Genomic DNA, 27,798 nt, shown 5'->3' with positions numbered 1-27,798 from the left:
TACAATTTACTAATTCACTATCACTCCATATTATTATCATATAATTTCAATTTAGTTAATTTCAATGAAGAGAGATATTCCTTCTTAATTTATAAAACGGCAATATTATACTAAGTGACCAATGTCCACATTTATATCACAATTAGTACAAAAAAATTTTTTTAACTCAATAAAAGACATTATACCTTGATATATACTTTAATAATACCTGAAATAATTAATAATTAGATTGGGACAATTTAATTTTATATTTTTTAACTATTTAATAGATAATAACAATTAATTTAATTATTATATGAAGAATAATTATATTTATGACTTATGATTGTACACTTAGAGGAAATTTTATATTATTTAAGATATTGAGTTGAAACAATCTTAAAAAATAAAAATAAAAATAATAATAATAATAATAATGGAATAAGCTAATTTCATTGTGTTATATGTTTAAATGTTTTTATCATAATCTATCATATGCTATATAATCACATAATTTATTTTGTAGAGTAAAAACAAGATCACAATTTTTATGTAAATTTTTAATTGCGTATGCACATAAGTAGCAAAAACGTATCTATTATTTTAACTCTTGTTTTCAACTTATTTTTTTTTATATTATTATTATTAAATAACAATTTTAACTTCACAGAAATGATCTAGAACAGCCAGCAACTGTAATTTTTTTAAAAACTCATCAAAATGAAAGTTGCTAAGACCATGTTCGTTTGCTATTTTTCACGGGAAGTATAACTCTTTCACCAGAATTCCCAAATAGAGCAAAGATCCATACAGATCCAGAATCATCGTCTGAATCTGGATCTGTGTGGATCATTTAATCATTTAATTTGATTATTTTAATCTTTACACGCATAAAAAGTAACTTTCGAGATTTTCGTTCTGTCTTCGGTTAATAGAATATAGCGCATTGAGCGTTTTAATTCTTTAATCCGTTATACTGATGATTGCACGAAAGCCTTGAAAACGGTTTAGGCTTGTAAGAACTAAAATAAAGAACTTCAATTAATCACTGTTGAGATTGTTTATTTGATGGAGTTTGCTCGTAGTAACACGAGATTTTAATTTCACTAGAGAACAGAATGACGACCAGTTACGAAACGTATTTTCCCTATTGATGACAAAACCAAGACGAAAGCATTTCGGTGAAATTAATAATAACATTAATTAGAACACAACTTAATAATAATTTTTTCCTTAGTGGTTTTATAGATCTATGTGATATATAAATACATTTATATTTTTATAAACATTATTTATTTATTTCTAAAACTTAATTTTGATCTGAAAAAATTCTTAACCCTTTTGGTGCTGGGTTTTTCAAAATTAATATGCCCTACGGACTGAGATTCCGGTGAAAAAATGCCGTCACGGCTCGATAGAGATAAATCGGCAAATCCGAAAAAACGTATTTGTTTCGTTTGCAATTTACGACTTTCGTAAATAAATACTTTTGTGGCAGTTACACGAAATTTCGACTATTATTTTACCGAAGTGCTCCGTAACGAAAATTATTTAATAAACCCGGTAGCTTTCAAGCATAAAAACATATCTCAGGAGGACATACCTCTGTTTTTTTGTGAAAGTGAGGACGACGAATATTCTGGCGAATCTGAAAATGATGAACATAATGAAGAATATTCAGAAAACAGTAATAGCAATAATAGTGTAATGTAGAGTAATAGTTTCAATAATGTAAATAGAATAAGGTTGTAATCCGTAAAAATAATTCTTCCGGAAAACAAATCTTATATTTAAAAATTAGATTGATTTTTTGGATTAGTATTTAAAAAAAAAAATGCTTACGAGTCTAAGTTAAAAGTAAAATTGAATTATTTACAAATAAATTTTGATTAAATATATTTTCTAATCATAATATGGAATAAAAACTTATAAAATAATCATATTATTATAGTACCTTGGAAAATAATGACGAACCAATCTAATCGATTTCAAATTAACACTTTACCTTGTGAGATATTAAAAACAATGACTAATTTGTAATTTTCAAATCATTCATTGTTAATGTCAGTGTAAGATCCTGGGACTAATGACAAAGTTACAGAACATAAAAGAATTGTTTTCTCTAATATTATACACTTTTTTTGAATTTGTGTATAATTGCCTTGCCTAGTTTTAAAATATAACAAAATAAATATAGAACATTTGGGCTTCTAATCTCTGCAATATTTAAATTACACTGAAATATACGGCCTTCGGAACATAAAAGATATTTATTTAGGCCTGTTTATAGTCCAACAACTGCATGGGATTTCAAGGCCACTAGCCATTACCAAAGTCGACAAGAACGTCGTCCGGGTTATAGTCGAGCCTCAGTCGGCAACTAACTTGACACAACGTGGAATCGGCATCAAACATTAGAATTGAACATATTTCTAGACCAGAAGTGTGCACCTACAGTTTGACACCTAGAAGAGCAAAGGAGAACAGACACAGCGGAACTGTTGCGACGTCGGGCTGCTGTCAAACCATAAATTGACCATTTCTCCTAGATATGTATTTAAACGCATCAAAAATATCTCAGAGATTAAAAACATTTAAATATCGTACATTTATTTTGTTACATTTTAATAATTTAATGCTGCAAGATGTTTGTTAAAAAAACTTTATTTATTATTATTACTATTTTTTTTTTTTTTGTACTCCATTCGTTGGTTTTACTAAACTTTTAAATCTGTTTATTAATTCAGTTAATAAAAATAAACAAATATGCAGGCAAATTAATTATAAAATACATAAAAATAAGCTGAAATTAAAACCATTGTAATAATTTTTCAAACAAAAATATTAATACATGTCTCAATATTTAACTTATTCTATTAATTATACAAATAATTATTTAAAAGTTAATTTATATAAAACTTAAAATGAAAAATAATTTAAAGTTTTAAATAAGAATAAAATTTTTTTTCTGGTTATCGGCTTTTTCTACAGAAACTTCTTTCGTTAACTCCAAGTACAAAAGCTTAAAATAAACAATTCAAGAAACTGTTTTGAGTCAAATCGTCAAATAAAATTAAATGAAACAAAAATCTTTCCGAGCACTATCATGCATTTAGATTAATCTTTGGAGAATCTGTTAAACAACAAGAAGAATTAGCTCGCGGAACAGAATTTTTTTGAAACATTTGAAAAATATTTAAACTTCATTAGTCGTATAGTAGATAATCTCCATTTAATTACTAGCACTCTAGTGAAAAATATTTATTTCGTCAAAATTTTTGCCAGCCTCCTCATACTAATTTTTTAAATCATGGAAATGGGAATAAAATAAATAAATAAATATACAGGTAAGCTTGGTGTTGCCCAGACAAAAAAATCAGAACAAACATTAAGATTCGGTAATTTCGTACTTCTAACCTTCTATTGTATTATATTTTAGAATTTTGTTTATATAACTACAAAGGTTTTCTTACAAAGCTGATCTTACCCATTTTCACCGAATGCAAGAATTAGGTCCCCTTCTTCCGAGACTAATTAGACAATTTTTAGATGGGTCTAAAAATAAATTTGATTTCCCCACAAAAACGCAAAAAAAATGCATCTAATATAGTACAGTAGAAGACAAGTTCTTCGGGATAATCCTCCCTCTTCCCGTGAGGAGTTTACAAAAATCCCTTTTTAGTGTGCATTCTTGTGATGTACCCTAACTGTGTACTAAATTTCAACTTTCAATTCCTAACCATTTGTGGGCTCTGCGCTTATTATTATCATTGTTATTATTGTCAACCCATCTCAATTATATTATAAGATATCGTCATTATAAAACAACCAATAGTATCCAATTTTGTTAAATTTCTTATCTCTATTTATTCTACAATATTTTTCTTTCCTTTTAACGTCTACTTCCAATAGTTTTCTACTATTGGAAGTAGACGTTAAAATCTTTATGTTGATCGAATCTTTACTATTGATAAAGGAATACTGTTAATAAGGTTAACGGCTTTTGTTTATCGAATTTCCACCTAAAAAAACTGTAAAGAACTCGAAGCAGAGCCCAGAAGGGATTTGAAAATGTTTGTTTTTTCAATCACACCGTATATTGGTTCTGAATGCGTAATTTTTTAATATAGATTAAGTTAACTTTTTTCTATTCAAGAATGTCAAGTGGGCTTAGGAAATTTAGTCAAAGACAGAGAGATTCGATCTTCTGCTTCACTGGATTGGTTTTACTGGAGGGGTCAGAGATCATTATGCTTAACGAAATTAGTCAGGTGTCCTGGCAAGTGCAGACCTGAAGGAGAGCTGCTGGCTCGATTCCGTATTGGCTGGCCTTCGGATCCACCAAATCCATTAAAAGGGGAGAGTTGGAAGTAAAGGCAGTCTCTCCTGCCAGAATGTAGAGTCATATTGGTCTAATACTTGGTCGCTACATTGGATATATCTCTGTATTTTCAATATATACTTTGTAAACGTCAATTAATAAAAGACCGAGCCTGGAAGTACAGTGTGGTAAGGTGTCCTTTCTGATGGATGACGACACATATACCCAACAAAGACCTCAGTGTCCACTCTGAAATTCACTTAGATGGTGTTGTATCACTTCTCTTTTTCTTTTTGATATTTTTTTTTCTAATCTTTATCACTAGATTTCCAAACTTTTTCTGTTATATCCATTAACATTATACTGTTTCTTATGTATATGCTAACCCCTCATCCATATTTCCCAATCTATTAACAATTTAAAAACCCTTTATATTAACAATCTTAAAGCTACACATCTGCATTGTTACAGATCTTTGAATCATGTGGTATATGTATCAACTTGTGTTTCTCGAGAACGCACTAGTTTTAAGCCAATCAAATTTCTTCTCAATTCAAGGATCTAAGATATGAACTTTACAATCAGAGTCTTAACAAACTAAAATTCAACTGCAATGTTAAAAAAATGAATTTTTGTTTTAATAAGAAAACACACTAAATACACTTTAATCTAATCTATTATAATTAAAAACATTAAGAAAAATATGTTAAAAAATGGTTTGAATTTCAAACTTTAAACTTGATCTCAGCATACAATTACAATATATGACATAATAACAAATGAATGAAATAATTAGTATAGAATAAATACATACAATTAATAGGATATTTTAAAAAATTCTATTAATTGTACAGGGTGTCCAAAAAGTTACTATGAAGTGGAAAAAGTAAAATAAAGTTTTATGTACAATACTGCAGTTTCTCTTAACAAAAAATGGCAAAAATGTCCTCCAGATGTCCCAAAATCCAAGGAGTGAGACCCGGAGATCAAGCAGGCCGGATTCCATGGGAGATTACGTGATCGGCAAAGAAGTCTTTCAAAAACTGGAACATCTACGAGCAAGCGGTAACGCCATCTTCCGCAAAATGGAAACATGGGACATACACACTTACAGGTCTTATATGCAATGCCACACATATAACTTTAATGTCACTACAAATTTCTCACTGCACAGAAAGTTTTTGGACACACTGTAAACCTTTGCAACCTATCTTTTTTTGAAGATATTCTTCTTAATGAACAATGGTAAAAATTTTTTCCATCAGACAGTGATAGCAATCGAACAGAAATCATCTGTTACCTGAGCAAAAAAATCTGAATATGTTTGAAATAAAAAAAAAATCATTCTGTTCTAAGAGTCGATTCTTATTATATAACACATTTCCCTGATCATCGGACCTAAACATTTGAAAATGTTTGGGAAAAGTTTAATCATGTTTACTTTTGTTTATATCTTTACATGTTGTCTCCAATAAAGCAATTTTTTAAGTTTATTATTTTAAATAAGCTGGAATGCATTCTATTAAAATACAGAAAGATTTAGTAAGACAGACAAATTACAAATTGGGATGGCTCTACATTTAAGTTAAAACAAATAAAACTTTAAAACATCTTTCAAGTCAAAATTTATGCACACAAACATTTTTGGATTACTCCATTTTCGAGTGTATTTGAAACAAATTTTATATCAGAATAATGAATAGAATAGTACCGATATCATTTCATGGAATTTACGTGAAAGTTTTTATATAATTGTCATGAAATTTGATTCTTATTCTTAAATATAATTAAAACTATTCTATTTCTTATTCTAATGTAAAATTTTATTTCAAAATCTGACTTTTATAACTTCGAAGTCATTTGTTTTTAATACAAAAACTTTATAAAACCAATTCCCCAATTTCGTTTATAATTTATCATTCTCCACATGAATAAAAGAAAATGATATCAAAGTCTAATTTAAGCTACTTTAATTAATTTTATATTGCAAAAAAACAAACATTTGGTTTTCCACAGTATATAATTAGTGAACACAACGCAATGGAATGATGTATTAACGGCTTTTATTATTCTTAAGTAAATAAATAGCTATGCATTGTCTATTGATGTGTATAATAAAACTTTGATTATCTAATAAAATAAACAAAAACCAAAGTTAAAATTACTTCAAATTAATCAAGATGTTCACTAATGATTCCATTTTGATAATAGCAAGGTCGAGGCCGAAGTTTTTGACGCGAAAACGTGTATGTCGGACGTTTGGCGCCGCTTTCCTGTAAGCCTAGAAGTTTGGCAATGGCATTTGGAAAGTCAGTGGAATCATGCTCTACATTCCAAAGGCCATTGCCAAACTTCTAGGCTTACGGGAAACGGCACCAAACGTCCAACGTACATGTTTTCGCGTCGAAAACTTTGGCCTCAACCTTGCTAATATATTGCATAATAAACTAACAAACAGAAATATAACAGTATTATTTTCGTGTAGTTAAATGAGACAATGCTTAATAAAATTGAATTACTTACTTTTCATAAATATATGCTTTAAAAATTTTTTAATGATATGACGAGAATACATGTAGAAAATATCAAACACTAGTTGCTGTTACCATTTGATTTCTAGATTATGAATCTAAGATATTAATAAAGATATTCAAACATGAATAAATTATTTCCAACAAATGAAATCTCTTATGAAAGGTTAGATATTTGTTTAGTATAATGGAAGACGAACTTAAGTCATTTTTTCCTCCCTCTTGCATTATCCTAGATTAAATTATAACTGTAAGAAAAGAAACTCGAAAGTAGTTAATGGAGTCGGGATATTTATTCCAAGTAAGTGCTTTTTAGAATTCTCCATCTGATCTTCAGATCGAAGCATTCAATGTTTTCACAATTCAAATAGTAGTGAAGGGTCTGAACTTCAGTTCATCCATCCTTTTCATCACCAAGCCTTTTCTTAATCTGTTAATTTGGCACTTGGGACTGAACCCTATTGGTACAGCATAAAATGAAATTTGTTCTGCATGTGCATAAACTTAACAAACTTTGCATATGCTAATCATTAGTTAAATCATTCCTTGTGTTAAAATGGTATATCACTTAAAGCTAGGTGACGTATCAATACTTTGAGTCATCCAGATCCCAAATGAGCTATCTTTGCAATTGAATCAATATTATTTATTGTTATTTATTCTTATCTGGCACACATGCATCAAACTTTTATTATTTTGAGCCATTAGGGATTTTTTTTATAAATAACGTAAATTAAGTATCCGTGGATTTACTAATTTTGTTAATTAATGAGAATCCAGATTCTCACAATTCGATTACACAACTGTGATATAAAATAAACTGTTTAAAGTCTGACTAATAATAATTTCCTTTTCTTCATTATTTATCTGATCATTGAGTTTTGCATTAAACAAAAATCGACAGTTCCATTATACTGTAAGCTGACCAAATGATACTGCTAGATTAACTTTTTGACTAGAATTTGTGACTATTAGAATTCGACTAGAATTTCAACTAAGAGTATAGTTATGCTTCCATCTCATACTAAATTTTTGAATGGAGATCTTCATAAAGCCAGATGCACACATGTGGCGTGGCAAGGAAAAGTGGCAGAATGACGTCACTTTTTCTCACCGCAGAAGTCGATTTTGTGCCGCTTTTCTCGTGCCGCAAAAGTTGGTTGAATTCTATCTTTTGCGGCAAGACGCAGTCAATAACAGTTTGTCTGGTAGTCACGTGAGAAAATACAATCACGTGGTGTTTTAATGGCAAAAAGTTCGACTCGATTAACCCAGATAACTAACATCAGAATAAAGAGGAAAGGATAATAAATTTAACACAAATTCTACACAAATAATCATATATAATTTAATTCAAAGAACAAAACAACCAAATCTTACTCAAAATAGTATTCTTTATCGAGAGATCTTAATCGAGGAATAAGCCTATTTTGTACACCAGTTCTTTCTCGATCAAAGAAATTATCTCTAATCCAAAATCTTCGACAAAATCTTCTAGCTAAATAAAGCAAGCTGTACAAAACAAAATTTGTAAACACGTGGATAGCGGCAACATCGGTATCGTTCGCCATCTCGAATACTGAACGCATGTGCCGAAATGTAAACGGATTGCTGCTTGTGTGGTTGTGCTGCCGTGCAGTGAAGATGTGTTTGCGACACCGCTTTTCCTTGCCGCGCCGCAAGTGTGCATCCTGCTTAAGTCAGAAAGTGTTTTGTCTGTGTCTAAAGTCCTAAGTCAGAAGGTGTTTAAAGCAACCACATGACTATTAAACGTGATTTTTTGCATTATGTGCAAATTCAGCAAGACCAATGTGTTAAACTCAAAAATTTTAAAGAATATTCTATAAATTTAAACAATTCAACATTCTGAAACTAATAGATATAATTAGATACAATTCTATAGTTTCAGTGAGAAAATTAATTTAAAACATTGAGGAATTTTGAAATAAGTGTTCAGATGAAAAATATATTCTCTCAGTGAGTGTATTCAGATCTCAGAACTACACATTTATTAGTAAAACCTGTCATTAACTGGCACCACTTCTATGTAGAAGAGATGTTTGACAACTCCCGACAAATATTTTTAAATTTGGCTAACTAAAGGGTCTCATACATTCTCCCACATAGATGTACTTTACATTACAAATTACTTACTTGCGTGTGCATACAGCTGGCATCTAGGAAAACATAATAAGCCAACAACTACCGGATTATATCACAATTATTTTAAATGAATTACTAAATAACTTGTCACTAGAAGAAGGCAATAGGCACCATCTCTTATTAGATTTAATAATTATAATTTAATTAAATAATTTAGAAAATTCTGGAAGAAAAGAATCGACCTGAAGCGGGACTTGAACCCGCAACTGCCGCTTACCATGCGAATATGTTGCCAGTTATGCCATCCCAGTCTCCATTACAATCTCCTCTTCCAGATACATTTAAACATTAGATAATCATCATCGGTTACATAAGGTAAGCCAACATACTGAATATAATCCGGTAGTTGTTGGCTTATTGCATATGTACGTCGGGTTTGTAGACGTTGGTTTATGTATCTAGGGAAACATTTGACAAAGTTGACAGATTCAGTCTTAATGAACCATTGGAATTCAGCAGAAATATTAAAATGGATAGAAATATCCCTTTATCACCCCAGAAAATCTCTTACTAAAAGTTGTTCTTTGTTACATTATTTTCAAAAATATACAACAACAAGAACAAGTCAATGTCTATTAAGATACCACTCACAATAGTTCTCTAGACTGTAGTATAAGTAAAGAAGAATAAATAACTTCAGTAATGGAAAGACTAAGATTTTTAATCTTTTTTTAGCAGAAAAGATTTATGATTCTTTAAAGTGTTTTGTGCCAATGTCTATTAAATTATATTTAACAATTCCTTTTCTAATACTCATTAAATAAACAGCCAACAATCTAGAAGTAACAAATGAGATTTAAATTTCAGGAAATCTAGTTTATGGCATCAAAACTACAACTAAAATATAGATTCACCAGAGACACATTAGACTGCTTAAGCACAGAATTTCTTTATATTATGAATGCAAATGCTACAAGAAAATGAAAGTTTTTTGTATAATTCAGATGAATGTTTTCAACTTTGATACTTTACAAACTCCATAACTTATAATAAGAATAAAATACTTAAAGAACTGTAGCAAACACGATTAAATTTCACTTTCACGTTTCATTCTTTGCTATTTTAGTTGTGTAACTATTTGGCTTAAGTATTCAACTGCTTGAAATTTGAAAAATCAAAGATGAAAATTGTTTTTTAAATGTATTTTTTTATACTAAAATGTTAGATTTCTAATTACATTTGTTTAATGTATTAATAAAAAAGTGATATAAGAACATAAATTATTTCCTTTATACCAAAATAAATATAATTAAATTCTGTGTTTTTGATTATGGAATTTTCAAGAATTATTTAACATGATTTATGTTTATTAATGAAATGGCTGGGGCAACAATAATTTTAAAAAAAACTTTAAGAAACATTAAATAAATAAAATGTGTTTGTACTTAACTCATGTTAAACACCTCAGTAATGCTGGCCAATTTATTAAATATAAACTTTTAGGGGAGACTATCCGATCATCGCAGAAAGGCAATTTTTTTAACTTTTTGTGCATTCAGAAAGACAAGTAGCCTCTAATAAAAGGTTAATAAAACTGCTATTCTCCAGAAATGTTTAACAATGATGAAGACAACATTTAGTGTTTCTTAAATTTTTATTATTTTTTAACTTTTTGTAAACTGCATTAAGTGCACAGGGTCTTTCAAAAAGAATGCTACCATTTTAAATTACTGTAGTTATGTTAATTATTATCCAATAAGTTTGCGACATACACCAACCGATAAAGTAACCGCCCGAATTTCGTCTCCCATCTGCATTCAAATGTCTTTTTTGTCTACTACCTCTAGCATGCACTGTAAATAAAAGTAGCAAACTACAACAGAGAAGGAATTTTGAGTTCTGCAGTTCACAAAGTCGGAATCACTCGTCAATGTGCAACATGAGTAAGAAAATAAAAAATAGCAAATTTAATGTTTAAACCATTAAATCTAATAGTCATCAAAGTCCTACAATAACGTGCATGTCAAACATATTGAGCTTCCTACAAATGTTTATCATGACCTGGAATCTCAAAACAATTTACTTCAAAATACAGTTCTTTAAACTTTTAGTACTGGATGAATCACTAACTTCAAAAGAATTTTATAAGCAATAATATATCGAATTTTAAAAAATCTAAATCCTATAAACTAATGAATTTTTAACCTGGCAACACTCGGAGAGCGGGCCAGACATTCGGGTCTCCGATTCAAACAAAACTTGGTGAGCATGTAGTCCTAAACATAAATGGCTCCTTGTCCAAATAATAGGTCACTTCTCAAGCATTTCTGAAAAACGGGCCTCTGAAAATTGAGCGTACAGTGAGTAAATCTGAAAGTTCCACTTCTCCTCAAAACGACAATAGCCAAATGGGTAAGGTGCTAGGTACCGGAGCCAACAGGGTGTTTGTTCAATTCTTCACATATCTAGTTCTTTCTTTATGTGTATCCATTATTTTATCATTGTACCATATCATTATCACTATTATTATCTATTCTTCATGTTTAAAGCTTACAGAACAAGAGATTAAAAAATTGCAATATCATTTCCTGTTTAGCAAGAAAGAAGTCTCTCTAGATTTAACTTTATGTCATTAAATAAAATTTTTATTTCTTCATATTTCTAATCTACAGACACTTCGTTTTTGATAAACAGGAAATAACAACACCATTCTTTAGTCTTTTGTTTTATAAGCTTTAAACATAAGGATTAATAATAATGCTAATGATACAGCAAAATAATAAAATAATTATGTTACACATAAAAAAAAAACTAAAATTGCAAAGGATCAAATGAATACTGTGCTAGCTCCGGTACCTAGCACCTTATCCACTTGACTACCCTGCCATTTTGAAAAGTGGAACTTCCAGATTTATAAACAGAACACTCAGTTTTCAGAAACCCGTTTTTTGGAAACGCTTGAGAAGTGGGTCCTAATATTTGGACAAGGAGCTGTTTGTCTTTAGGGCTACGTGATCTCCAAATTTTGTTTGAATCGCAGACCCAAACATCTACCCTCTCCTTGTCAGTACAATATTAATGCATCCATTTTTTCACATGTATTTAAATGCTTCTTAATGTATTGTTATCTAATGTTTTCAAAAAATTGTGCCTTAAATAAAAGTTCTTTTATCCTATGAATAAAGAAAGTACTGTCTTTTAACACTGATTAGAATTGATTTTTATTGTTTCAAATATTTATATACAAAGATATTTAAAAATGTGATTCACAAATGTTATGTATCATTTATACGTGTTTTATTTAAATTCTACAACAAATGGCCAAACTGTAGCTTGCAAGCCACCTGTGGCTCTTCCAGATCCTTAGCTCCTATATGGTTACACAATTTCTTTTTCTAACTTTGAGATGTTACTTACACGTGTAATATTGTATAAGTATACAAGAGCCACAATAAGATTTTAGAAGAATTGCATAAGACTTATAAGCCACAGTTTTGCCACTGTGGTTCTGATTTCCCTATCAAGTGCCTCACTGATAAAAATAACCTAATCAAAAGTGAGTGAACATACTAAATTTGTAATCCCAAAAATTTTTATAGGTGAGAATCTTGAATCATATACACCAGTGGTTTTCACTGGTGTGCTGGCACGAAGCTGTGAGACAAAAAATTAAAGTGACAAAGTTTAAAATCTGTGAAAAAATAACAAAATGTACTTCTACATGTTATTGACTATATTTCAGAAGTTTGTTCTAGTGAACTAATGGAGAAAGTATTAGAATGAGCTCCCTAATTATTACTGTTGACAGTGTCTAGTAATATTTATTAATAATGAAATGTGCTACAACCTTAGTATGACTTTTTAAGTGTGTCATAAGTCCAGAAGAGATGGGAATTACATTTCAGTGACAAAATTATCTAGTTACACTTTCTCACGTCTAAAAACAAGTGAAATTTTGAGTAGTAAAATTGTTGAATCCTTATTTTACTTAAAGCATCTGTCATGCACTTATTTGTTTGTTTTTTATATGCAATGAACACTAGTGACTTTACAGCACCAACAGTTTTCATAAAATATGACAATCAAAAACATCCATGCCTAAACTGGGATTCAAACTTGCATTTTGATGAACTATGAGCAATACTCTAACACAATACATCACCAGACTGCTGTTTAGGTCAATTAAATAAATAAGGATATTTTTTTATTTCACGGTAGTTTAAATTTTCACACGAGCATTTTAAAAGTATTAGACCTAATTTTCTAATATTGATAACTAAAAGAAATCAAATGAATTTCACATCGTGGAACAACAGATTCAGTGAAAATCTTATAATGAATTTGTTCATTTTAACTGGATTATGGGTGTTAGTCGATGCTTTCATTCAGTGAAATTCAACTATCTCTTATAAATTTTTGTTTTCATTTCAGAATTTCTTAAAAAGAAATCACATATTATTAATTTTAGGCAAATATTTAAAAGGAAAAAAATTATCAAAATAAAACTAAACTGATTCTTTTTGTGTAAGTAATTATATTATATAACTAATTCACCATCTATGTATTAGGGACATTCCAGTATGCGTCAGTCTCGGCCACAACTGACACACTAATGAATGGTTTAATAAGTTTTTTACCGAAACATCCTACAACGTAACAAGACGGCAGAAGCAAACAGCACTATATTGGCATTTGTAAACTTATAGTGTAACTTTGGGTTGATACAGACGAATAGTAAAAATAGTGTTAATGATATAACCACAGAGACGACCATATTGCTTCGTCGGAGCTTGTCGCATACATGGCCCGACCGGCAAGATGCCCATCGGCGAATATCAGGATGTGTTTTAGTACATTACAGTTCATTGATGCACCGTTTGAGGCACTGGAAAGTACCAGTTATCTTGCTTGAACTATTTGGGTCATGTACAGTTATCTGACAAAAATATTTATATTTATAAATTATCTTTAGTACTGATGTGAATTTTTCTATTTTCCATCTGTTTTTGCAATACTTTACACTTTCATAAATCATTATGCTCTATTTTTAATAAAAAATTACATCATAATATATTTTTTAAAAACATTTATAACAAATTAAATATTTGTAAAAAAAATCAAAATCATTCAACTATTTTAAAATTTTAATTATATAATTTGTATTCAAAAGAAATAAATACGGGAAATATACATTTACTCCAAATTTATGGCCATTACAAAGCCTACAAAGATAAGCCCTTTTATGGAATAATTGAAAATTGTATAATGCTATAGTAGTCAATAAAATGTATTAAAATTTCCTAGTTTGAAGATTAAAAAAGCTCATAATCTTATAAAACTAAGGATTACAAAAATATTTGGTGCAAAGATTCATCATCTTTGCTAACAAATTTACATACTGTAGGGTGTCCGAAAAGTTACCATGCAATGAGAAATTTGTAATGACATTCAAGTTATACATATGGTATTGCATACAAGACCTGTAAGTTGTCCATTCAGTACCAGTTGATCAGTTATATGTATAGTATTGTGTATGACTTACAGCAAATTTTTAACTAAGTGCTAATGTTTATGCCCATGTTGAACGGGCATCTTCAGGCAAACTAATCCCCCAGCTGCTGAAATAACTGTCTGAAGATGCCCATTCAACACAGGTGAAAACATTAGCACTTAAAAAAGAAACTGTCGGCATGTCTTTTAATAAACATTAATAAAATTTAGTTAATAATTACGTTTAAAGTATATAAACTCTATATTAAATTTGTAATATTCACTAAAAGTGTTAATCAGGGTTAATAGCAATCAAATGTCATACTATTTTATATTAGTTTAACACAAATATGAAAATTTTTAGTAGTGAAAGGGTCGTAGAGGAAGACGACGATATTACATTTACAGTGTAGAATAAGGAATAAACTCAAATAAATGTTATATGTAAGATTAGATTGTGGCAACACGATGTTTGACCACAGTCCCCAACCTACGTGACTAACTCCACTTTTTGGGTCGACATGCTTCTGTCTAGTCACTCACCTCATCGTGCACTCCGACCACCGTTTCCACAGTCAATGCAATTGTAACTCTTGTATATAGTTCTGTAAAATAAACTCGTGACAACGACCATTGGACTCCATTGTCTGTCCTGGAATCATTCATTTAACGCGATGAAGACACTATTCATAGATGTAATTGGATTGATTGAAATAATCAATTTCCTTCTCAAGAGGTACGCCTTACTGGCCTCCTCACTGGTGAGCTGGACGTGACGTCACCTTCACAACATAGTAATCTGGACTAGGTGATCCCAGCAATGCTGACCATTTCAAAACCTGAATCCCAGACTTCATCGATAGAAATCCAAGTAGGCCTCCATTTTTCTCTCCACACCAGTCAAGCAGCCAAACTACCTGGATTTCTATCGATGAAGTCTGGGATTCAGGTTTTGAAATGGTCAGCGTCGCTGGGATCACCTAGCCCAGATTACTATGTTGTGAAGGTGACGTCACGTCCAGCTCACCAGTGAGGAGGCCAGTAAGGCGTACCTCTTGAGAAGGAAATTGATTATTTCAATCAATCCAATTACATCTATGAATAGTGTCTTCATCGCGTTAAATGAATGATTCCAGGACAGACAATGGAGTCCAATGGTCGTTGTCACGAGTTTATTTTACAGAACTATATACAAGAGTTACAATTGCATTGACTGTGGAAACGGTGGTCGGAGTGCACGATGAGGTGAGTGACTAGACAGAAGCATGTCGACCCAAAAAGTGGAGTTAGTCACGTAGGTTGGGGACTGTGGTCAAACATCGTGTTGCCACAATCTAATCTTACATATAACATTTATTTGAGTTTATTCCTTATTCTACACTGTAAATGTAATATCGTCGTCTTCCTCTACGACCCTTTCACTACTAAAAATTTTCATATTTGTGTTAAACTAATATAAAATAGTATGACATTTGATTGCTATTAACCCTGATTAACACTTTTAGTGAATATTACAAATTTAATATAGAGTTTATATACTTTAAACGTAATTATTAACTAAATTTTATTAATGTTTATTAAAAGACACACTGACAGTTCCCTTGTTAGTTAAAAAATTGCCAGATTTTAGGTTTTTAGTTGTTTTAATTCAAGTATACCCAGTTTTGTGATAGTTTTGTGTGAAATAAAAGTATATGCCAAAGAGCCATTACATTACGACTACCTCCCACCTAGAGTAGTGAGCTTACCCGGAGAGAAAACAACAGCATTTTCAAGGCTCATACTGCATTTGGACTGTGAGCCAGTAAACCGTGTTTCCGAATGTAGAGTTTTTGGCTGCGTCATGGGAAAAACAGCAGATTTATCAGACTTCGATAAAGGACAAATCGTTATGGCTAAGCACCTGGGAACCTCAATCTCAGAAACGACATGATTAATCAGCTGTTCACGTGCAGTTGCTATTAGTACTTATCAAAAGTGCTGTATGGATGGAAAAACAAAAAGTCAACAGTCAGCTGCATGCCATCCACGGCACACTGATTCCAGAGGGGAGCAGAGACTATTATGCATTGTTTGCTGCAACCGAAAGGCTACAGTGGCCCAAATCATCAGCAGCTACAACAGTGGTGTTGGTCACCACTGTTGTAACAATGTGTCACAGCACACAGCACAGCATACCCTTCTGCATATGGAACTGTGTAGCTGCCAGCCCAGCCAAGTCCCCACGCTTACAGCATGTCATCGACAACAGTGCCTGCAATGGGCCAGGGAGCATTGAAATTTGACCTTAGAGGAATGGAAGAAAGTTGTCTGGCCACATTTTCTGGTCCATCACTTTGACGGTTGAGTGCAGATACACTGATTTCCAAAGGAGACCATGGCAGCTGGATGCAGAGTTGGACACAGTATTACGATGTGCGTGATGTTTTCATGAGACACATTATGACCCATCATCCCCATAAAACAATCCCTGATGGCTGTGCACTATGTGAACATCATTGCAGACCAGGTTCACCCTTTCATGACAACAATGTTCCTGGCAGGCAATGGCCTGTATCAACAGGATAATGCAGCATGTCATAAGGCTCGAATTGTCATGGAGTGGTTCGAAGAACATTCCAATGAATTTCAAGTCGTGTTGGCCTCCAAATTCACCTGATATCAATCCAATTGAACATTTGTGGTTCCACCTGAAAAACCAAATTCATGCTGCCACACTACCTCCTCGCAATGTTCGGGAACTGGAGGACCAGCTGGTGAGAGCCTGGTACCAGATATCTTAGACTACCTACCAGCACCTTATTGAGTCAATGTGTGTTGGCGGTTTTGCAAGCAAAAGGTGGTCGTATGTCATATTAAACAGGTGGTCATAACATAATGGCTCTTCGGTATAGATTAGACTGGACAAATGAATGAGAGACAACATTTAACTCAACAAGTAATTTTTTTTTTAGTAGTAATAAGTTTTACAAATCACATACATGAATGTGAATTACCTTTCAATACGGTTGAAAGATATTACTGGTACCATTTTAAATGTAACTTGTGAAAATTAATATTAGAAATTGGCTAGTTATAGTACCCATTTTTAAATATGTTTATAGTAGTTTTTAAGTTTTTATGTACTGTACATACATATACACACACATTTAATTCTGAAAATCAAGTTGTTTTGATCCTTTGTTATTCAATTTAAATCTTATCCCTGATCTTAAAAAAAAATTCTTTGGTCCTGTGAAAATTGTCTTTATAACATTCTGATGTTTATAATTACAAATTAAATACATTTTTCTTTATTTTAGCAAGTACACAGTATTTGGTCTCAAACTCAGCTTCAGTGATTAATATGGAATTATGGGGCATTTTATAAATAATCTAAGAATGATGAGAAGCAAAATTTAATAAAAATTTATTTACTATATTTAAATTTCTCTGAATGATAAACTGAAATGCAGCAAATAAGACATTAAATTTGCCACAAAAGATTATGATTTCCAGAATTAAAAGTGTATGTATACCTCTAATCCTTTGTTTGGATCCTTTGTTTTAAAACATTCTGCTAAAACACAATGTAAATACAATAAGAAAAACTTGTTCATTTTTTAAAATTAATTCCTAGATTATTAATCTTTTGTTAATTTATATATATACAGCATTCAATAATACATCAACAAATACTATATTCCAATACATTATCACATCAAAAAAACAGGTATAACAGATACAATAATTATTATATTTGTTATACCTGTTTTTTGATATAATAATAATTATATTAATATATAAATTCGTTGGTATTAAAAATAATTATATTTATATATATATATATTACAATTATAATAAACATTTTGAGAATATTAATGAGAATTAAATGATTTAAATTCCTAATAAATTTTCATATCATTACTCTAGAATACCTTTAAATAAATAAACAACAATTGAATCGAAATTAGAAAACTGACTGGATTGTTATTTACTGGATTTTCTAATTTAAAATAAATTGTAATTTGAAATAATTATTAAGTCTAAAATTCAGAATTTTTTTGCTCTCTTCCTTTTCCAATAAAATGTACAAAAATTCTATACTAAGTTATATCAATACTGAGGTCAGGTTAATAAAAATGTAATTAAAGCTAGCATGTCTAAAGAAATAAATTAAAAATCAATAAGAGGATGGCTAACATTTTACTCTATACAATATAAACTGAAAGCCTTTTTAAAACAAATTTAAAGTATTTTTAATCTAAAATAATTTCCAATAATTACAAATTACTTTGTGAGTATTTTTTCAAATTTAAAATGTCTCAATTTACGAAAGAACAATTAATATTTTCTAAGTTTATTAACATTTGAAAGTAAATTTTAATTAAAGATATTTTGAAAATGAACATTTTAAACTGAAAAGCTACATAAGATTCATGCAAATGAAATTTTTGAGAAAATATAGTATTTTATGAAAAACTATAAATAAAAAATTTATCATATTTTTTTTAGCTGTGTATACTCTAAATTTGTATAGTAATTGATTCAAAAGAAAGAAAATTCAATGTATGTAACAAAAAATTGTAAATATCAATAACACAATTTATATTCAATTAATATGTGTCCTTCTAACATAAACATAAAGATATAAATTTAAATATTTTTTTTTTTAGTAAAATTCTTACCTAATCTTATTTGGGCATCTATTGGATCTAATTTTCCACATTTAATCTGTTCTTTTAAGGCAGATTTTAATTTGTGGCGTTCTTCTCTTTCCTCTTGAATGCTAAAAATTTAATTAAACAAACATTATTACTTTTTTTTTTCTTTTGATATTTCTATTGGAATTATTAAGATCTTATATCTTTTTTACCTTCATGACTAGGTGCATAGATAGACACGGCATTTCTACGTCATCTTTATTCGGAATATCCTATAGGCCGATGGATATTCCAAATAAAGATGATGTAGAAATGCCCTGTGTCTATCTAGTCATGAAGATAAAAACAGATAAAAGAAGACACGGTCTCTGAATACACAATCTTATATCTTATTAGATTAATAAAGAATTTTATACCTAACATACATTAACTATATAAAAATAAATTTCAATTAATCTATATTAAATCATATTAAAAATTTAAATTGAAAATAGTGTAGATGCTATAGCTAAAGCCCATGAATCAGATAGAGATTGAATTAGCTAACTAATCCTAGTTTTATCCAAGCACACTCAAAGCAGTAATGATGTATTAATTTGAACTTTATCCATATAATATACACTTTATGCAAGTTACAAGCAGAAGCTTACATTATCCAAAAGAAACTGGATATGGCAAGAACAAAACTTAAAATTTTGGCTTTATCCACCCCATTTTGTATGAAGTAAAAGTTTTGATTTCACTTTAGATAATCTGCAATATTTTCAAAGCAGATTAGATGGAAAAAAAATTTTGTTTCTGGAAGTGGAATCAACTACTGAACAACAAGAAGTGGAAATAAACTAGTATTTATTTTTTCTACTGACACTATTGTTCAGAGTATGACATATGAGTTTGAGTTTTGTTAACAGTGGCACATGAACACAGCCAAAAAGTACCCAAGGTGCCAACTCCTGTTTTTGGAGCCAAAAGAGTTAAAAGGATCCAAATTTTATGCAAAGTAGCCAAATTTGGCATAACTGTATGCACTCCCTGATATGCAAACCACCAAGTGTTTGCAAGGGACCACATCCATTTAGAGGGGTGAATGTTCTTAAACTTTAACTTCTATTTTCTGAGTACAGTAGAATGGTCTGCTAAACCAGATGTTTGAATTGCTTTACAACCGGAGGTTAAACCTGTGTCTGCTTACTAGTAAAAGAAAATCTAGTCTACTCAAAATGGAACATTTATTACAATACAGGAAATCGTCATTAATTCAAACTTGGATAATTCAAAATCATGTTAGTTTGTAACTGTACTTTTGTCCTGGATGGAAATATAGATTTACATGTTAAGGAATTTGGTTAGTTTGAAATATAGCTACTTCGAAATTCAAAGTGAAAATTCTGTCTTAACTGCAATACACATATGTTAACTCATTCATTTAGATCAAAGTGCTTCCATATTGTAAGAGAATAATGGTAATCTAGTCAATATGGCTTTGCTTTTACAGTAACACATTTTCAGATGTTATCTGAAACTCTTTAGATACAGAACATAAAATGACATTTCTACCCCTATTGAATTTCCTTCCCACAAGAAATCAGATGTGTTATCAACTCACATTCAAATGTTAGTCAATTAGAATTTTTAAATGCTTGCCTTGTAAAATTAACGTTTTTTTCACTTATGCCACTATCAAAGTAAGCAGATATATATATATATATATATATTAATAGATGAAGTCAAAGATATTTCCAAAACATTTATACACATTTCTTTAAATGTTAGATTTCTACATCATGCCAATTTATTTTAATTACTTAAATTTATTTAACAAATAATATTTTTTGAATTTTAATGAAAACTGGTATGATATTGTACTTACATTTTTAATTCTTCTTTAAACAATTCTAAATTACTTTTTTTCTTTTCTTTCTCTTTCTTTTTATTCTGTAATAAATAAGCACAATTTCATATAATGCCTATTTGTACTTATTATTATTATATTTTATTAAAAACTATATGTATAGGTATATGAGTTAACTGTATTCTGTACATTTATATACATAAATCTATGATTCTATTTGAAAATAATATTTTATTTATTTTTATTTTGTAAATCTTTAAAAAAAATCCTTAATGAGTATATTCATAAAAATTTAATTTTTACTTAGAAAATTACAGTAGACTGTTTTGGAACAGAAGAGAGTGTCCTTTTGGATTAATTCATACCCAAGGAATTACAATGAATGCTGCTGATTAGTGTGAAACATCAGAGAGAGTACAGTGTGCAATCCTGAACAGTGTGGCCTTTTGTTGTCGGGGACTGTTTTCATTCATGATAATGTATGACCTCATATCACTGATGAAGCATTTTACAAGAGAAATGCTTCAACAGTTTCATTGTGAAGTTTTTGATCATCCAGTATACAACCATAATCTTGACCAAGTGACCTCAACTTCTTTAGATTTTTAAATTTTTTTGGGTGGCAAATGAATGAGAATACACAATGAAATCAAGAACACTGTCAATGACATTTTGAATGGACCAGTGGTAGGAAGAGTATGATGAAATCATAAAAATACTGATCTCGTGGTTTGACAAGTGCCTCATTATCTTTGGTGATTATGTTAGAAAATAAACTAATGCATGTAGTATTTACGGTATAAATTTGTTTGATATTAATTTCCTTGTATTATAATCAAATGATTTTTGTTTTCTGAGAGTCCCTTGTATAAAAGTTTTCATACATATAGTTCATTACTTAGTAAGTACTGTTATCATCTCCATAATTTAAACTTACTGGTTTTTCTGGTTTTTCATATCTATCTCTTTGAATTTCTGGTTTTTCTTCCTTTTTTGTTATTTCAATCATTCTTTGTGGCTTGTATATTTTTCCACTTTGAGCTGTCAACTTTTCTTCTGTTCAAATAAAAAGCATAAATCAGTATTTGTAATTAAAATTAATTTAAAATATTATGATTTTAATTTAAGAGCTAGATATACATTCACATCCACAATATATATCAGAGTGTAAAAACTAAATATTCATTTACATAAAATGCTGTTTTTAAAAGATTATATACAAGAAATTCATTAATATTTTGATGGCATGTATGTTTTTATGACCATTATTTTAAAGCATTATCTATATTAAAAAAAAACCAGAATTACAGGATCTTCCAAAAAGAATGCGAACATTTTAAATTACGTTAATTATTATCCCAAAAGCATGTGACGTTCACTAATTGACAGAGTAACCGTCAGAGTCTCATCTCCCATCAGAATTCAAAAGTTTCATTGTCTACTACCTTTAGGAAGCACAGTAAATAAAAATGGTGGCTCTGCAACAGAGAAGGCATTTTGTGTTCTGCAACTTGCAAAGTCAGAGTTATTCAACATTGTACAACATGAGTAATCTGCAGGAGCAGCAGAAGCTGTAGAATTTTGGCTGCTATGGAAGGAATGACAATGGATATGCTGTAGCGACTGTATGAAGAATTTGAGTATCAGTTAGATGTGTGCCATGTTATGCAAGGTGCAGAAAAATTAAATTGTAATGACCAAATGTAAAACTTTGACAATTTTCAAATGCCAAACAATCTTCCAAATTATCAGGCCATTTTTTGGCTATGTTAATTTGGTAGATCGTTTGGTATTAATCAATTAAATTAATCAACAAATTTTTCTGCAATATTAATCAATGAAAATATTGCAAAAAAATTTGTTTATAAATCAAACTCTTCTCTTGTCTTTTCCAATTTTTCTTTTCCTCAATCGCCCTCTTCTTCTAAATCCAGCATGTTTACAAATTTTTTGGTGTCATGTCCATCTCTTGCTGTAGATATTTCAATGTTTCCTGGGGAGAACCTTTCCTACCTTTCATCAAACATATCTTTCAGATTGCAAACTAACTTCTGGTTGAAGGATTCAACTCTCCAGATTGAGAATGGGTTTGTCACAATCATGCTTTCTTCTTTTAGAATCGAGATAATTATTCATATTGCAGCTTGCTTATTAGATCAAAAGAGTTGGTTTAAGTTAGTAGAAACATTTAATAAAATTAACGGCAAAAAACAATATTCTTTTTATTTTTCAAAGCAAGCTATGCGTTTCGGATGATTTTACAAATAGTTCTTTTACAACCCTCTTCAGGCTGTAAACGAAAATATACAATCTTAAAATTTACAAATTTCAATGACATTAATACAAACTTACAACTAATCTTTCTTACAAATTTTCTGAACATCATTTATCGATGGACATTCGTCTTTACGTGGGTATTTACTTCAAGTGATATCCTGCCACAAGCCCTCTATTTCCATTCCGTTATTTAAATTGATAGTATTTATTTGCACGTTTGATTGCAACATGTTCTTTAAGTTTATGTAAATACAAATCCTTTTCTTTATAAAGAATTTTTACATTATCATCAATAGTATATCCAAATTCATCACAATGTTTAAACCATGGGGACTGTTTATATTTTAATCTAATTACAACTTCATGTTTATAAATTCTAATTCTTAATTTTCTCCCATTTTACCTATATAAATTAACCAGATTTATACCTGGGCAATTTAAATTTTAGACCACCCCTGCTTCTTCTATAATTTCCTTCTTTTTTATTTCACTAAGTTTAATTTTATTTTTTAGGTTAGCAGCCAAAACAATCTCAAAATTTTTAAATTTATTTTTATATTTTTCAAATTAACTTTTTATATAAAGAAATGGTACATATATATTATTTTCATTTCTACATTTGGCATTAAATTTATAATTTTTATATTCTAAAGACCATTTTTTTTTTTATAACTGGATGGGATAGCCATTTAATAAATTTAATTTTTACTAGGGACCCCAACTAGTGGTTAAGGTAGCAGCCTGCTGCTCTAGGGAACCCTATACCGGGTTCCTTAGAGCAGCGGGCTGCCACCTTAACCACTCAACCATCTGGCCGTTATTTAAAGAATGCTGATGTTTTCAACCTGATTAAAAAGACATCTTCAGATGTGTATTGAAAACATGATAACAATTTAGTCAATTTGAATTTGGATTAAACATTTGCTTCATAATTTTGTTGTTGAATTTCAAAAATATTGCAATATTTTTTGTTTCATCAATACTAATTACAGAAATTTAAATTGATTAAAATATATGTACTGTACATTGTGTATATAATTTATTTTCTACATATTACAAAATAACTAACCTCCTGATCCTGCATTAATAACACTGCCACGGACAAACAATTTCCCATGTTTAGCCGGCTCTTCAAAAGACGCTACAAATTCTTCATATACTTCTGCGGCGGCCTTTTCTTCCTCCTTTTAAACAAATTTAAGATAATATTTTAGTAATTAAATGCCAATATAAAGATTTTAAAATTAATTAGCAACTTTAATGTAGTAATTTAATTTTAGTAGTGTCAATAAAGCAATTAAAAAATTAATAATTCTCATTTACGTCAAATTTCATAGCCATATTTGTTTAACTTAACAATTCTATGCATGGAAAGCTAGAACTTCTGTAAATAAGTATTTTAAAACCTTCCACTCTTTTTCTAGCAATTTCTTTAATCTAACAATTTTTTCAGCTATATTTAATGGCCTTCTTCAAAGCATAAGTATTGCCCTGAAGAAGGGGAATACTTATGCCCTGGCTATGATTTTATAGAACGATTACAGCAGTAAGTTAATAGAAAGGCTAGCTTGCAAAATACAAGGCAACCTAGAAACAGAAGCCATAAATACCAGATCTCTAAAACAGCAAAGAAAACACATAGTAGTTGATTGTGACTCTAGAATGAGCCAAACCTATAAAATCATAGCCAAAAAGATCAAAGCAGATCTAGCATAAAAACATATCCCTTCAATATATAAACTTCTTGCCAATACCAAAGATAACTGCAGCAAAGCCAGAAAACCTAAAGTATACTTGGTACCGCTGGACAACAACAGATTTAATTTGAACATAAAGTTAACACACACAGGCTCATTAGCAAAAAGGATAGTGGAGCATAAGTATGATATGCAGAATAAGAAGTTTAGTACCACCCTAGCCCAATATGCAAGCGAGCCAGATATAACAGCTTAATGGAAAGAAGCTAAGATTATAATACCAATACTCAATAACAGCAAGCTAAGATCAATAGAAACACTGGAAATCTTTGCAAAATCCCTCAAAGAAAATTGCATTAACAGTAGAGATGCAGACTCGCTATCTATGGCTTGGCAATCACTCATTGACAACCCCCTAAAGGAAGTGGGCTAACCCATTCACCTCAAACTATATGTGACACTGCAATCTTACAAATTTATAAATATTTTAATCCTATCGGCAATAGTCATTTTGTGTAATTTGTTATCCATTCACATATTTATTAATTAAGTGTGTTTTAATTTTATCTATTTCCGTGTTTACTTAATGATGGTAATTTAAAAAAAAAAAAATTTGTAAAAACAATGACGTCATAAGGACGAAAACAAATTTCGAATATGTATTAACTGACGTTCCAATATTGTAGAACCTGAAGGAGGCCATTAAATATAGCCAAAAAAATTAGTTAGATTAAAAAATTTGCTAGAAAAAAGTGGAAGGCTTTATATATAATACTTATTGTATAACTTAACAAATATGGACTCCTGGATGAGACTTATTAAATAAACACTTATTTAATACAATGTAGTATTTTAATATTTAAAAAATAGTTTAAAATTTAAATATTAAAATAGTATATTCAAAGAGTTTTCAATAATTCTGAAGTGTAATATATTGTATTCATTCTAATAAACAGTGCATGTATATAACTTTTTTCATCTTACAGCTGTGCTGTTTATTACAGTGCACTTACTATTAGAAAGAAACTATTAATAGAATAAATCCAGTAATTTTTATATTATTTTATTTGCCTGTTATTCTCATTACTAAATTATTTTTACTTTATCCTGTATGTATTCCATTTTCTCTATTCTCAGATTGTACATTTAATATAAATATCAAAATTAGAACCACGTCAAGAAGATAAATTATGTAACTGGTTTTATTTAAAACAGTTGTTTAATTGTTCACAACAAATGCATAGTGTGTTTCAATCAATTTAGTTGACATAAACTCTGTTTTGGCTACAAACCTAAAAGCCAAATTAACTAAATAACTATGTATAAAAAATTGCCAGGAGAAACCCTGTTAATGTCAAGCAAATAGAAGTAATAGAAAAATTACTCAAGCAGATTTAGTTGTTTAAATATTTTTAGTTAAATATATAATATGACATTGATATTTTTTCTTTGGAGAGAAAAATATCAATGTCATTGTTGTTAATAATTTATCATAATTAGATAAATACATCATAAGCATTAATTATTGACTTAATGGCTCTGTTGTTATTGTAGTTATTTAGAAATAAAGCTCTCTCCACTTTCTAGAGGCCTAGATTTAAGTATTTTTAATTAGGATAATTAAAAATTCAATGTTTATTTTAATAGAAAATTCTGTATCAGAGTGGCTTCTAGACAGATGATAGTATGAATTTCTGCACACAAAAAAAAAACAGCATATACACAGCTTGAATAAAGATTGTGGAAAACGAATACATACCACTGTAGTAAGATACAGAATGTTTGAAAACAGTTCATAAATCAGTGACACTTGACCTGAGACTGTGGAACATTATTCACGTATTTTTATTATGTGGAGCGTTAGCATCAATATATTCAAAAATCAATACGCAATTCAGTGTGTCACAAAACAACAAAGTAATAAACTAATATACTTTATTGTTGTAATATACTAATATACTTTACTGCAAACAGAGTATTATGTTTTAGTGTATACTGGAATAAATTTGCAATAAAAACTTAAAAAATTTCTTTTATGGAACACTTGGAATAGGATTGATAAATACTACCCTAAACAAACAATTTTTTTTATTTGGAAAACAAAGATATCTTCTTACTCAATTACTGGAACTAATGATAAACATTAACAAACCTTTAAAATCCGGTAACAAAGTTGGAAAACTTTTAATCATAAAACTGAAATCAATAAACTCTCTAATATTAATGCTTCTAGATTGCTGACATATTTACTTACAATTTTGTACATACCATCTATTGATTGTTACAATTGTAGTTTTGAATTTCATTTGTGTATGTGCACTTCTTCACATTCACAGGTAATAATAATCTTTCTTTATTTTTACATATTCTCAATGTATTTAGTGTAAAAACGTTTATTTTCAAATTTTAAATGTGTTCCATTTCACATGCCGTAAGTTCAAATATGTCGTTCCCAAATATAAATTGTTAAAATATGAAGTTTGATTTATGAATACAACATATATTATTTATTTATATCAAAAATATGTATCATTTAACTGTGTATATTTTAATCATATGTAACAATGATAAATAAAACAGCAGTGTTTTTTAATATTTTCAATATTAGTATTAGATTAACGTCTGACTTTCTATAGACAAATTTTTTAATTTTTAAGAACATTCAGAGTGCTCCCTTTGTTATTTACTACACAAGAATATATGTCCCTTTTATTCCTTTTGTACAATTTATTGCTTATGCTCTTAAGACTTCGTCAGCCTTTTAAATTATTCGCAACATAAATATGTTTAAAGATCTCGTCAGCCATAGAGAGTCGGGAAAGGCCAAACATGGCTGGAGAAGCCACACACATTGCCGACGCTGGATCTAAGATATATAATATCCAGAGCTAGGATATTTAGACAT

General features: G+C 29.8%; 1 protein-coding gene across 2 annotated transcripts in view; it reads right to left on the bottom strand.

The window, feature by feature from the left end:
* The window catches only part of LOC136976828 (U2 snRNP-associated SURP motif-containing protein), a 171,880-nt gene that overhangs the window by 132,494 nt on the left and 11,588 nt on the right, over positions 1–27,798 (bottom strand). The window contains exons 3-7 of one of the 2 annotated variants that reach the window (XM_067272219.1): positions 24,266–24,380; positions 21,857–21,975; positions 20,938–21,002; positions 19,092–19,192; positions 1,583–1,627 (exon numbers count right to left, since the gene is read on the bottom strand). In XM_067272219.1, coding sequence (XP_067128320.1) covers positions 1,583–1,627; positions 19,092–19,192; positions 20,938–21,002; positions 21,857–21,975; positions 24,266–24,380 — 445 coding nt within the window. The remainder of the gene's footprint in view (positions 1–1,582; positions 1,628–19,091; positions 19,193–20,937; positions 21,003–21,856; positions 21,976–24,265; positions 24,381–27,798) is intronic. The other variant, XM_067272226.1, reaches the window with a different exon arrangement.

This window comes from Centruroides vittatus, unplaced genomic scaffold (genome assembly GCF_030686945.1).
Source record: "Centruroides vittatus isolate TY-2023 unplaced genomic scaffold, ASM3068694v2 contig_1112, whole genome shotgun sequence".
NCBI classification, from domain to species: Eukaryota; Metazoa; Arthropoda; class Arachnida; order Scorpiones; family Buthidae; genus Centruroides; species Centruroides vittatus.
Note: the sequence above shows the minus strand (reverse complement) of the source record. Positions and strands in the feature narration are given on the sequence as shown.